The 13,783-nt window shown below is 44.1% G+C and overlaps 3 protein-coding genes across 3 annotated transcripts, besides 18 other annotated features; 2 read left to right on the forward strand and 1 right to left on the reverse strand.

Moving 5' to 3' along the window:
* The first annotated feature begins 159 nt into the window (after positions 1 to 159).
* Positions 160 to 185: a microsatellite.
* Positions 186 to 567: 382 nt separating this feature from the next.
* Positions 568 to 592: a microsatellite.
* A 665-nt stretch (positions 593 to 1,257) lies between these two features.
* Positions 1,258 to 2,190, forward strand: PVX_084740 (hypothetical protein, conserved; the record flags this gene model as incomplete). The annotated part of the gene is made up of 1 exon (XM_001616565.1): positions 1,258 to 2,190. The coding sequence occupies one exon, from the start codon at positions 1,258 to 1,260 to the stop codon at positions 2,188 to 2,190; it is 933 nt and encodes a 310-aa protein (XP_001616615.1).
* Positions 2,107 to 2,184: a microsatellite.
* Positions 2,185 to 2,235: a microsatellite.
* Positions 2,236 to 2,627: 392 nt separating this feature from the next.
* PVX_084745 (small GTP-binding protein domain containing protein) lies at positions 2,628 to 4,127 on the reverse strand (the record flags this gene model as incomplete). The annotated part of the gene is made up of 1 exon (XM_001616566.1): positions 2,628 to 4,127. The coding sequence occupies one exon, from the start codon at positions 4,125 to 4,127 to the stop codon at positions 2,628 to 2,630; it is 1,500 nt and encodes a 499-aa protein (XP_001616616.1).
* Positions 4,128 to 5,262: 1,135 nt separating this feature from the next.
* Positions 5,263 to 5,314: a microsatellite.
* A 512-nt stretch (positions 5,315 to 5,826) lies between these two features.
* Positions 5,827 to 5,893: a microsatellite.
* Positions 5,866 to 5,888: a microsatellite.
* Positions 5,894 to 6,097: 204 nt separating the features above from the next.
* Positions 6,098 to 6,134: a microsatellite.
* Positions 6,135 to 6,922: 788 nt separating this feature from the next.
* Positions 6,923 to 6,953: a microsatellite.
* Positions 6,954 to 7,035: 82 nt separating this feature from the next.
* Positions 7,036 to 7,083: a microsatellite.
* An 827-nt stretch (positions 7,084 to 7,910) lies between these two features.
* PVX_084750 (hypothetical protein, conserved) lies at positions 7,911 to 12,523 on the forward strand (the record flags this gene model as incomplete). Its single annotated transcript, XM_001616567.1, has 9 exons — positions 7,911 to 8,775; positions 9,117 to 9,232; positions 9,593 to 9,768; positions 10,038 to 10,144; positions 10,344 to 10,376; positions 10,485 to 10,847; positions 11,033 to 11,133; positions 11,468 to 11,572; positions 11,789 to 12,523. The coding sequence occupies 9 exons, from the start codon at positions 7,911 to 7,913 to the stop codon at positions 12,521 to 12,523; spliced, it is 2,601 nt and encodes an 866-aa protein (XP_001616617.1).
* Positions 7,983 to 8,007: a microsatellite.
* Positions 9,414 to 9,484: a microsatellite.
* Positions 10,206 to 10,225: a microsatellite.
* Positions 10,726 to 10,750: a microsatellite.
* Positions 11,273 to 11,322: a microsatellite.
* Positions 12,448 to 12,473: a microsatellite.
* A 37-nt stretch (positions 12,524 to 12,560) lies between the features above and the next one.
* Positions 12,561 to 12,584: a microsatellite.
* A 408-nt stretch (positions 12,585 to 12,992) lies between these two features.
* Positions 12,993 to 13,172: a microsatellite.
* Positions 13,173 to 13,783: the final 611 nt, after the last annotated feature.

Below are 13,783 nucleotides of genomic sequence, written 5' to 3' on the forward strand. Positions count from 1 at the left end.
GATATATGGCACGTGTTCTTCGCTTGGCGGTCACGCTTTGGCGTATTGTTGCCAAAATTTTGCCGACCATAGGAGGAAAATCGCCCCCCCACTGGCGAAATATTATGCGGCTAGCCTTCACACAAAATTGGCGCAAAATTTACGAAAAATTCGCATATATTATTTCAGGCAAATTTTATGCAAATTTTATGCAAATTTTATGCAAATTTTATGCAAATTTTGTGCAAATTTTGTGCAAATTCGATGCAATTTTTCCCCTTCTTTTTGTTGCTACTCACGCGGCTGTATTCCGCTTGCCGCGTTAACACCGTCACGTGGTGATTGCTGCGGCTGAAAGGTACGCTAAAAAGGTACACTAAAAAGGTATGTTAAAAAAGTTACGCTAAAAAGGTACGTTAAAAAGTTACGCTAAAAAAGTTACACTAAAAAGGTACGTTAAAAAAGTTAAGCTAAAAAGTTACGTTAAAAAGTCACCCGATAAAGTTACGCTTCGAATGCCACTTGTTTGCCATGCTTCGCATCCATTTGCCAACTGGGGAGAAAAAATACATTCATGTCTTAACTGCGCGAAGGAAAAAAACATTTTACGGAGGGAAGTGCAATTAGCTGCAAGTTTACGCCCCTCTGCTTTCAAAATTAGCTAGTGTCATTTCCCCCCTCCTTTGTTTACAAAAAAAAAAAAAAAAAAAAAAAAATACACACATGTAACGTATACACGTAGCGCCTTATTTTGAAAGGAATGTCTTCGCAGGATCCAAATAAATTTACCATAAATAAATACAGCCATAAAAAAAAAGGGAAAATACCTATTCGCTCTTGTACCCTTCATTTAAATGGAAAAATTACGAATCAGCAGGTGCTGTAGCGTATACTTCCCATTTCATTTCCCCCAGCTGTGCATTATTCGCCCCTGCCGCAAATTAGCACATGCATATTTAAGTGCGTAAAAAAAAAAAAATATTTCTTTTTGTACGCATGTATATTACCCCCCGCGTGCGTTTCCATGGCCAGGTACTTCCCCCCCCATTTGCATTTTTCGCTACAAAATAAACGTAAAAAGTACCGGCGCGGTAGGCCCCCTGCATAATCGAAGAGGCGTGTGCGCAAAAGGACATCCCACTTTAAGAAACTCGCTCAATTACCCTTTGTACAACACCAGTGCTTATGTACGCAAACATGCGCGTGTGATGAGAGCAACTGATACACGCGTGCAGCGCGCACATTATTTATGTACCCCCCTCCAAATACGCGCGCAAAATGAACCTGTTGCTCCTCCGGCGCTGCCAAAAGTTCAAACCCTTTGAGACATTCAAAAGGTCCAAATGCCTAATCAACAACGCGCTGAGTAACGAAAACTTAAAATGGAAGACCACAAACGAGTCGTACTGTGAGTACATACTCACGCCCGAGGAGGAAGCGCAACTAAGACAAAACCATTTGCGCATAATTGCAAGTAGCGACATAAATGTAGATGGGAATGTCATGCACGAAGGCGTTAAAAATTATAAGGACAATATGATCACCTCTACATACTACAAAAAATTAAACTCCAATTTGAATCACATCAAAAGTGGCAACAGCCTCTTTGGCCACTATTATGTGAAAATTTTAAACAGTCTGATGGAAAAGGTTCGGGATGTTCCCCTTATAAATTACCTGTACAACAATATCGTCTTACGGTACAGAGTAAACATCCACGTGTTTGTTTCTCCACTGTACGAAAGAATAAACAATGAAAAACTGTTTGTAAAATTTCAAATAAAAAAAAATGACGTTCGACAAATCATGTACTTCTTATGTATGCACGTGTGGATTTACTGCGCCAAGTTAAACACGATGAACAATCGGTATTTAAAAATTCTTTTGTGGGAAATCATATGGGACTATTACAGGGCATTACTCATCAAGTACAAAATTTCTGAGTTTTCCTTCAACACGTATTTGATTAATATGCAAGAATATTCCCTGGGGTTTTGCATAGGGTTGGACGAATGCATAGGGAAAGAGTTCTACGCGGGAAATATTTGCAACCTGCTTTTTAATCACATTTACAGCGAGAAAGACCAGTTTAGGAACTCCAGAGAGTTAATGGACTTGACCGTTTACTGCATACGCATGTACCGCTTTGTGCGCCAGTTGCCCGAGGACAACTTCACGCGCGCGAGGTTTACCTGGCCGGACGTGCAGTAGGCCTAGCCCCTGCAAAATTTTGAATTGGACTAAGGCGTATTAAGGCGAATTAAAGTGAATTGGACTGAATTGGACTGAATTGGACTGAATTGGACTGTTTTTTTTTTTTTTTTATTTATTTTTTTTATTTTATTATTTTTTTTTTTTTGTGCATGTACGTGTGTACATACAGCTAGCCACCGACTCCCCCCGCACATTTCGCAAGTGCGTACTTTTCCCCACAGGAGAACAAAAAAAAATGCTAAAATGGCATCCCTGTTGGGGCTTAAAATCGTCGGGGTAATGGCACACGCAGGAAAACCTCGACAAAACGTGCAAATTTTGCTTCTTTTTTGGCTAGCTGGTGTGCCCCCCGAGTGCATTATGCATGACTTGTTCAGGTAAATTTGCATCAGCAGATGGGCACATCCCCAGTTTGTCGCATGCGCCTCTCCCAGTTAAGCGCTAACCGACTTCACGTGGATATGCACGTACACATTCTGGCCCCACAGCTGCGTCAACTTGTAAGACACATTTCTGCGCATGTTAATTATAAGCTTGTTGTGAACGCCGCAAATCATTTTTGCAACCTTCGGACTTTTCACAACAATTTGATATTCAATTATGAGGGAGTTGTTCAAATTCACACACCATGACAGCATATGGTGCTTTACTCTGTAAGGGACGTCCTTATTAAACCAGCAATACAAATAGGTGTTAATCAGCTGTTCAACGACTTGCACTTTGGTTAAAGTTGTGTTGGAGTCCTTGGGGTACACCCAAAATTGATTTTTCGCCTTAAACTTGGCTATATAATCGAGTAGTTCCTCAACGCCTTTGTTATATTTTGCGGAAATAAAAAATATGTTGTCGAAATTCCCGTTGCTCATAAATTCCTTGGCCCGCGCATTGGCCCACTTATTGTGTGTGCATAAGTCGACTTTGTTTAGGACGAGTATCACCGGCGGGACCAACTTTTGCTGTTCCCCTTCACCATTCGGTGAGTCCTTGCCATCTACATCATTGCTATACGATTCAATAATTTTTTTTCTGTTTTTAAGTAAATTTTCTTTGACACTTTTGTCGCTATACTTGGCCTCTTTTTCCATTGCGGTGGAGAAGTACTCTACGAATTTTTGCACATTTTTTTGGGATTTTTCGTATAGCTCTTCATTAGTGGAGCTGCTATTCAAATCGCTTTGCGGCTTTCCATTCCATTCGAAATGTTCCTCCTGATCGTGGTCTTCACTGGGATGATTAAACATATAGTGCTGCGTTTCCCCCTCGTCTTCGCTTCCACTGCTGTACGCTTCTACCTTTTTGGGTGCTAGCATTCGTATTATGTTGAGCACGTCGTGTGTTGGCCTCTTCACCGTGTCCGCGATAAATAAAACCAAGTCTGCTTCCTCGTACCCCTTCCATGCGTAGCTCACTAATTCTTTACAAAACTTTTTTTTCTTATGTGACGGGACAATACCAGGCGAATCGATGAAAATTAGCTGAACGTTGTCTTTTGTGTATATTCCTTTTATGTCCTGTCTGGTAGTATTAATTTTTGGCGAAACTGCAGAAATCGTTTTATTCAAAATGGAATTTAGGAGAGAGCTTTTCCCCGCATTGGGGGCCCCAATTAGTGCCACTTTTAGAAATTTCGGATTTGCCGGCTGTTCTGGTATCTTCCACGTATTCATGTAGGCACTTTTGGGTATAACTCCTCTGGTTATATTTGGGGGGTAATATGTGCTTGCTGATTTTTCGCTGGCCTTTCTTTCCTCACCGTTTCTGTCCCCTTCACCTTTGATCCCTTCATTTTTCGCCTCCTCAATTTTCAGCTCGTGCGACAGCGGCTTCGCCCTTATGTATCTTTCCAAAATGGAGAAATTCCGCGCACTGAAAAGTGGGGCACACTTGCGCTTCGTATTTGGTGGGCCAAATAGATACCTGGCACATTTCAGCATTTTGATTTACACACACTGGGGGGAGCATGCACAAGTTTTGTGCGTTCACTTGGTGGTTCCTCTTATTTGGGGGAGGCCACCGGCCGCAGGTAGATCCATTTCGGTTTTACCCAAAAAATGAGAAATAAATGAGCATAGGCGTTTCCAGTTATTGCCCTCCTCGCGCGGGGGATTTTTTCCAGTGCTGCTTCGTCGCTTCGTTGCTGAGTTGCGGTTTGAGGATTGCCCGGCCGATGCGCCGTTTTGCAGATTTAGCCAGACGGTCTATAAAGGTACAACGCGTGAGGATGAGCTTCCCCAATTCTCCTCCACAGTGCTAAGAATTTCTGGTGCCCCTAAAACGGGGTGCCTCTTTTGGAAGTAAAGCCCACGTTGAACGGTTGAGCATTGGGGAGGGTCAAACAAACGGAGGAAAAAAAAAAAAGAACATTTATTAACGACCATGTGATAGCACTAAAATGCTGAAGTCCTTCAAAAGGAGTGAATAGAGTTTTTCCCTTTGGCACTTCATTATATGAGGAAGGCTAAATAGCCTGTGTTCAAAATGGTTCATTTGCACTGGTGCGCGATTGCGTAACGGGTTTGTCAATGCAGCAGGCGGCGTGAGGGCATGTCCCGTCCCCATGGCGCATTTTTCGAGAAAAAAAAAAAAAAAAAATCACCATTATAAAAGTATTCTTTTCCAAAATTACAACTTTGTGCCTTTCCGCTAACGGGATGAACCTCTTTGGGTGTAAGCACTTTCCCTTTTTTGCGCTGTTTTGCGTTTTTTCTTTTTTGTTCGTTCCTCTTTTGCGCTTTCGCAAAGGGATGCCGCGTTTTTCAAACCTGTACATACAAAGTGCGTGGTGACAACAGGGAAAAGGTGAAAAGGTGAAAAAGCGAACGGTCGTCCTTTTTCCTCCTCTTTTGTTTTTCACACCAACCGCGTAGGATCCTCCTTCTTCTTGTGGCAAAATTTACAAATGGTTAGGAGCCCATTCCATTTTGTGTGTGCCACATTTTTTTTCCACAAATTGGGGGAAAAGGTTAACAGCTCAGACATATCGCTTGGGGAGAACTATCCGTCCAATGGGGGGATGAACGAAGCGGAAAGAATAAGCAAAGGGAAAAAAAATAAAAAAACATTGTAAAGAAATGACGAGTGAAATAAAATTGAGGAGTGCTCAGTCAAGTGTATAAATCTGCATTTTAGCAATTTTCGTAATTTTCCTCTTTTTTTTTGCATTAAAAGGGGAATGCCAAAACGTTGCGAATTTTTATTTTTCTTTTTTTTTTCCCCTTCCGCTCGTCTGTTAAAAAAACCGCAGCAAAAAGAAGCGACGCGACGGGAAAGGCATTTTCACCCCTTCAGACATATTATCGTCCCCCCATTTGAACATATCCCCAATTTTGCGAAGTGATATAATACCATATTTAACACTCCACATGGATGCTATCCGTGTAATCCTTCGTGTAAGACTTTCCCTTTGCATGCGAGTTTCTTCCTAACTGTATTCTTTTCACATTCGGTCAAATCCGCGCATGTGCAAAGGATACACACGCAAGCTTGTATACATGTGGGTGTCTATATACACATGCACATGTAGCCATTTTCGAGCTGCTTCCCCGAGATAATTTTTAACATTCGAGCGACAGAACTGCCGTGCAACGTTTTGTGAACAATCCTTGGTGGGCCTTAAATGGTAAAGAACAAAGCCAAAACCAAAATTAGTCTTCGCCGATTGGAATAGTCGCTTCTCATTTTTCGCCACCCCATACGCACGTCCCTCAACAAATTGATGATACCAGTTCGGAGGAAGCGCACGCGTAGGTACATACGTACGTAGGTGCATACGTAAGTGCTTACGTGCATGCGTTCACATGTGCACAGCTTAAACATATTCTGTTGCGCCTCGCCGGTGCTGCACTTAACCTAACAACGCGCTTTTTCTTTCCAAACGCGTGCAGGATAAGATAATCTCGCGTGCCTTTTGGCGAACGCCAACAAGTTGAAATATTTTAAGAGTCATCTTTTGAACAGGAAAAAAATGAGCTATCAGTTGTAGCCCGTCACAACTTTTTTCGTTGCCGTTTTTTTTTTTTTTTTTATTTATTTTTTTTTTTATTTGTCCTCACTTTTGCCTTTTTACGATAGGGGCAAAAACGAAATGTTAAGCAAAACAGCTGTGCTCTCCGCCACACTCGAAAGGAACTCCTTTATGTAGCACAGAACCATTGGGAAACTTGTAAACCGGCGGAGCGAAATAGGCGGGGCAAAATTGGAGGGGCAAAATTGGAGGGGCAAAATTGGAGGGGCAAAATTGGAGGGGCAAAATTGGAGGGGCAAAATTGGAGGGGCAAAATCGGCGGAGCAAGTGCATCACTGCGTCAGCGAGTCAGCACATGTGCACAATTGTTTTTTTTTTTTTTTTCCTCTTGTGCAAACATTGCATACAAAATAATGCCACGTTGAGGGGCATACGGCAATTCAAAGTAGATTTACAAACGTGTTGCAACAAAATGCCAAGTTAGAAGCAGGCTTGCGTGAATTTTATTTCTGGGCAATTATCTTCGCGAGCATGTTCATGCTTTTAATGTACTTACGCATTGTGCACCCCCCCTTGTGAGTCAAAAAAGTGCAGCCCCTCGCCCTTCCCCCCGAGCATACAGATTTGGCGTTAACGTCACCCGTGGGGCGCTCCTTCCGTAAGGCGCTTGGCACGATTGTTTGGCGCGCCTATCTGTGAGCTCAACGGTCATCATCAGAACGCGCACTAGTGCGTTCACCAGTGAGCTTAGCAGTGAGTTTACGACGAGCATACCAGTGCGATTACTATAGCATGCTTGCTAGATGCTTATCACCATTCCGTACCTTTGCCGCCACGCTAAGCATACTCTTTCACACACCTTAAATAATTTTTTTTTTTTTTTTTTTTTTTTTATTTTTATCCCACAGATTTGGTTTTTTTCCTTTTTTTTTTTCGTTAGATAAATATACCAAGTTATTGTGTTTTCCATTCCTGCGTACGTTTGTTTGTTTTTTTTTTGTTTGTTTTATTTTTTTTTCCTTTTTTTTTGCAATTCGCGCGGTATATTTTTCTTTGCCAAATGTAAGGGCCAGCCGTTTTTTTTTTTTTTTTTGCTTCCAATTGTGCCTACCGAGTACGTACATGCAGAGTAATTAAAATGTTTAATTGCATCCAGGTGGAGAAGCCCTCGTGAGATTTGTTTGTAGCAGTGCGGATTCGTTGGAGAGGGCGAGGGCCAAGTTGCAAAAAAGAGAGGAGAAATACCTGAGCATACAACTGCGTTTATATGCACATGTACGTGCTGCATGAGGGACCCCCACGCAGGCCTACGCATGCACCACGGCCCTTGCCCTGAAGGCACAGCCGCGTGAGCGAACCGGGAGGAAGCGCACCGCCCCACCGCAAAAATACAAAATTAAAACGGCTGGCGAAGAAGCTGGGGAACCGTACTGGCAAGGGGCACCCGACCCGCGACCAAACCGAGTGAAGTACCGACTAGCCGATTGGCAGGCCGATTGGCAGACCGATTAGCAGACCGATTATCCGACAGTTTAACAGACCGCTTAACAGACCGATTATCCGACAGCTTAACAGACCGCCTTACAAACCGCCTACAAACCGCGTAACAGACCGCCTACAAACCGCTTAACGGACCGCGTAGCAACCGCCTTACAAACCGCTTTACCAACCGCGTGCAAACCACTTCCTTCGCCGTGCAGCCAAAGAATGAATTTGCGCCCCACAGCGCTTGCCCTGCGAGAGTAAGCACACCATGAAGAAAGCGGGCCAGGGAAAACCGTCGGAGGTGCACAGGAGCGTCAACCAAGAGAGGCTGGGCTTCGTAATGAGCTGCCTCGTGGGGAACGAAGTGGAGGTGCATATGAAGGATGGAAACGAAGTAAAAGGGTTATTTCACGCATATAATTTTGCAAATAAGGGAGAAAAAAAACAGGGTGACGTTTCTTTAAATTACGCAAGGGTTCAGCCCAAGAAGGACCGAGTTAGCGGCCCCATAAACAAAGCAATGATCATCCCAGAAAACATGTACACCATAATTGTTGGGAAAAATATGAGTCTAGAATTAAAAGACCCAGATGGCGCAAAAAATGTGAAGGAGAAGTTTCAAATTGATGCAGATATTTCAGAAAAAAAAAAAAAATATAATATTAATAGTGCCAATAGAGAGTTAAAGAGGTGGATATGTGATGATTCATTTCAAGATGAAAATAAATTAACATTAGATGACAAGATGAAAGAACCATGGGATCAATTCGAACACAACAGGAAGTTATACGGAGTTACCACTACGTATAAGGAAGAATTATACACCACGAATTTAGACGTGAACAAAATTCCGCAGCATGTAAAAATGCACGCGGATAAAATTGCCAAGGAGTTAGAAAACAGAGGAATGCACCTCGACCCTGAGGATGCAGAGAGGGACAACAAAGAATTGGACGAAGAAGATCTGTTCGGAGCCGTTAGACAAGGCAAAGATAAGTTCGGCAAATTCTTCAAAGGCAAAAGGGAGGAAGGGAAAGGCGGCCAGCCGCAGGGCAGGTTTAACCAGTTCGCCCTCAGGGACTTGAAGGAGAAAATAGAGTCCGTCAAAATGGACAACGAGAAGAAATACCCAGGTGAGTGAATCGTCGCGCGTCGGCGGCGGATCAGCGCCGGCGCAGCGATTGATTTGTTATGTGTGTCACGTTTGCAACATTTGCCATTTGCCATTTTTCCAATTTTGCGATTTTCCCCATTTTGCTATTTCCCCCATTTTGCGATTTTTCCCATTTTGCGATTTTCCCCATTTTGCTATTTTCCCATTTTGCTATTTTTCCCATTTTCCCCATTTTTTGCCGCCTTGCCCGACGGCGCACCCACTGCGCATGCTTGTTGAGTGCTCGTGCACCCCGCCCACCCGTGCGCACGCAACATTTCCCCCTCTCCTTTTTTCCTCCCCCCCCCTCTTTATCCCAAGCGAACAAGCAGAAAAAAATAAATTTCACGATCTCTGCAACTGGGGAAGACGTTGAAAGCAGTGAGAAAAACAATGACTCATCAAAGAAGGAAGACGGGAAAAGCGCGGACTTTACCGTAAGAGTTCAGAGGCAAAAAAGATGCGTTCAAGTTGCGCATTTCGGCTGTGCGTTTGCTTTACGCGCAACATGTGTGCATGACATTTCCCCCATTTTGGCAACTCGCCGCGCACGCGTGCGTTCGCCTGCTCTCGGGGAAACACGCGCACCCACTCTCGCACACACCGCCACGCGAGTGCATACCCAAACGAACGCACCCCCGACGTTCGCGCGTTTGCACTTCATCAGTGCGTTCGTCTGTACATCCGCCTGTTCATCTGCTGTGTACCCACCTATCATCTGCCGTGCACCCGCCTCTCACCTGCCGCGCACCCGCCTCTCACCTGCCGCGCACCCGCCTGTTCACCCGCCCGTGCAGGGAATCAACGCCCTAAATTTGGAACCAGCGTTGCCAAGACTGGATGAAAAAACCCGAACGGAATGGATCATGTTCAAGAATAAAGCGAAAAATAAAATCGCCAACAAAAAGGACAAATCAACGGAGAAACAGGAATTTATAACAGCGGCAAAAGAGTTTAATGAAAAATTAGCCAAGTAATAAAAAAAAATAAAACAATAAAACAATAAAAAAATAAAATAAAAAAATTAAAAAAAATAATAAAGCGCGATTTTCTAAAATTGCACGCGTTAATACATCATGTTCACAAATGTTGATATGTACACATATGCATTTACACCTCATTCGATAACTTGGTGGAAGACATAGTTATGTAAGATTTATCCTTCTGCATTTGCATCTCCCCATTACAGCAGCTAAATACCAAATGAGTAAATTTTTCCTTTTTTTTTTTCGCAATTTTTAGCAAAATGAGTACACACTCGCAGGAATCGAAGAACGAAGGAAACTCTGACCAGCTGGAGATCAACAACCCCCCGTCGGAGCTGCAGACAACTGAGTCCAACATAACAGGTGAGCTCTCCGCGGGGACTCTATCTCGCTGTGGGCAGTTGGCCGGGCGGTGAAGCGGCCCACTGGCAGGGCCACGCTGCTCGCCACACACGCGTTACGCAAATTACACCAATTACGCAAATTATGCAAATTATGCAAATTATGCAAATTACACAAATTATACATTTTTTTTTTTTTTTTTTTTGCCGCCCCCCTGCAGAGAACGTCAACAATGGCAACGTCGACGAAACAGGTGAACCATCCTGCACATCGTAGAGCCGACCAAGTGATACATACGCAATAACGCCATCCTAACTGTGCCATTTTTTTTTTCCCCCCCCCTCCGCCTATCCGCACGCAGATGAGAATAAGGTCCCCGAAAATGAAAACACGATAGTGAAGAGCAACACTGTGAGTCTGAGCAACTCGAGCCTGCGCCCATACGATGCCTACATTTTAAATTTTAACAATTTTAGTAACCTGAACAATTTTAACAACCTGAACAACCTGAACAACCTGAACAACCTGAACAACCTGAGTAGCTTTAACAACCTGAACAACCTGAACAACCTGAACAACCTGAACAGCCTCAGCAATATTAGCAACCTGAACAGCCTCAGCAATATTAGCAACCTGAACAGCATTAGCAATCTGAATGATTTGAACGGGTTTAACCATGCCAAACACTTTAACATGAAGCACGGCATGATTGGCCACAACGTGGGTACGTCGGAGGAGCGTACCTGCAAGTGCGACGCGGCAGTGCAGGTGTCCGCGTGAAGAGGGAATACATTTGTGAGGAGTAGTTCCTAGTTATGTATGTAGGAAGCCAGCTGTACTGTTGCTCCCCCACAATTGTGCATCTTTAAATGATTTTTTCCCCCCCTTTTGTACCCTCACCCAATGCAGAGTACCGCCCCATCGTCGCCCAACTACCCAGCACGCCAACTCAAATATACCCCCCCTCCGATTTGTATCTTCGAAAAAATGTCGGGACGAGACCAATATATGTAAGAATGGCCCCTTAGCACATGTGTGCATAGAGTGAATCCTCCACAGCTTGAGCATTTGGGGAGATCACCCCGGTGGAGGGCTGCACTCCTGTGATGGCTATTCGGGAGGGGAACTCCTCCATTTGTTGAATGCATTTTGGAGTCAATTTTCAATCTGCTACTCGAAGAGCGTGTGGCTGCTTGCGTTCGCGGCGTGTTTGCAAAATGAATGGCACGTTGTGGTGTTGGCTAGTTTGGACATATGCATATGTATAAGTATATGCATATGTTTATGCATATGTGTATGTATTTTTTCTGCACCTCATTTCTCCCCCGCCCCCCTCCATTGCAGCAAAATGTGGACATGCTGGTGAACAAGTTCCATAACAACATCAACCACCACCACAAGTACCCGCCATATAGGAAGTACCACAAGGAGTTCCACCCCTTCCCGAGTGTACGGCATTGTGGAAGCGCGCCCGTAGAAGGCACTACGCGTTTTTTTTACTCATTGCGCTGATCCATTTGTTCACCCCTGTGCTGGGGAAAAGGGCGCCCAGAAGAAGTGCACCCACGCAGGGCAGACCTGTTTTGTACGAGAGTGCCCATTTTAATACCTACACGTATATATGTCCGTTTTGCTTACGCGTGCGCGCCGCTTCCCCCCCCTCAGCGAACCTTCGTGCCGAAGAAAAACTTCGACTCCCTTATGAACAACACTTTGAGGAACTCCAAAAGGGAAGACTGCGTAAAGACCCCCATCCACTTCAGAAACAACAGGCAGTACAGCTACAAAAACGTCTTCGGAGGACCGCCCGCGCGTGCACCTGTCCACATATACAAGGAGGCAAACCACTTCCCCAGGAACATACCAGTGCAGCCGAACGTCTCAGGTATCCTGGTGAATGTCCCTGTAATACCTGTTGTCCACCCGACAGTTAACGGACCATTTATAGAAGGCCACCCCCAATACTATACCCCCTACGTCAGAGGCCACTACGCGAATAGTTCAATTCCTGCCAGTGCAAATGGGGCATATTATTATAACATCCCCGTATCCAGTGTGGAAAGTAACTATTCCCCAAATAAAAATATGAATTTGTATGCAGCGGCAAATTCGCATGTGCCAAATTTGCATGCGCAAAATGCACACATTAACATTCCCGTAACGCCATATATAACCCCAACCCTCAACTACGGCGTTAACAACAGCAACCCTCTGAACATGACGAATAATGCCACTGTACCAAACCCAAACATTAACATCCCGCCTTACCCCCCAGAATATGTTGTTGTGAATACTCCGAAATATCCGAGCACACAGACAGTGCCCATGCCTGTTTACCCACAGTACCAGTACCAAAATTATTATCCATCGTCATCGTCCCCTGGGATGAAGAATTCTTAAATACTGCTGAAAAGTTTTACAGCTAGGTTTTTTTTTTTTTTTTTTTTTTTTTTCCCGCTACATCCCTACTTGTTTAGTAAATAAAAATGTGTGCATGTAAACGATTTCTGCTCGTGCGGCTGGTGAGTCTTCACTTGGAGAAGATGTCGACTGCGCGGAATGTGCGAAGTGGTCGTGCAGAAAGGAGAGGATCGGACCGTGCGGTCGCGGAAGAGGCAAAAGGGCTGAAAGGGCGAGCTAGCCAAAAGGGGAAAAAAAATATATGAACAGGAAAAAAAAATATGAACAGGAAAAAAAATATATACACAGAAAAGCAACACATGGTGAGAAAAACAACACATGGACAGAAAAGTAACATATGGCGAGAAAAACAACATATGGCGAGAAAAACAACACATGGAGAGACCCCCACCGAATGAGCGACTTTGAAAGGCCAAAGAAAGGCATTTTTCCTTTTTTTGGAAGGCCCCCAGCGCACGACGTACCTTGGTATGCACTGTTACCAAGCCAGCTTATTCCCCTAGTAATTAACTTTATATGCCCAACATATAAGTGACGCATTCGAATTTGTGTTTCATTGTGTTTCATTGTGTTTCATTGTGTTTCATTGTGTTTTACTGCGTTTTACTGTGTTTCGTTTTAGTTGCGCTTCGCCACATTTCGCTGCATTTCGCGGCACTTCGCAGCATTTAGTTGCCTATCGTTTCGTTTCGCTGCGTTTCGCTGCGCCGCATTTCGTTGCGCCCCCTTTCTTTGTTCCATTTCGTAACGCCTGTGTAAAAAGCAATACAACTGCTATACACATGGACATGTTATGTGTACCAGACCCGGTACTTTTCCCCGAATGAAGAAAATTTTGTTTATAATTAATTTTTTTTTTTTTTTTGCATACAAAAGCGCACGCTTAACACCCAAATAACATTCGAATTAAATTTAATTTTTAATATTTGAAAAACAGCATGTGTAGATTGAGGTAGGGCGCGCGCGGGCGCGAGCTCGGCCGCGTCCGAGGAGTATCTCCACGAACACTCACAAGTGAGCACAGAAGTACGCTAGAGTACACTTGCTCGGGCAAACCGGAACGAAAACAGAAGGACAAATGTTCTCTGCGAAAAGGCGGAGCGAGTTGCGCAAAAGAGAGGAAAACATACACATGTGAAGAGTCCCCACGAACGCGAAAAATTTTAATTACCTCTTCGTCGCAGCTTATTCGAAATGTAGGCATACATCGTAAGCAGAGTGACGCGGTAACGTGGAGCA

Source organism: Plasmodium vivax, chromosome 13 (assembly GCF_000002415.2).
Source record: "Plasmodium vivax chromosome 13, whole genome shotgun sequence".
NCBI classification, from domain to species: Eukaryota; Apicomplexa; class Aconoidasida; order Haemosporida; family Plasmodiidae; genus Plasmodium; species Plasmodium vivax.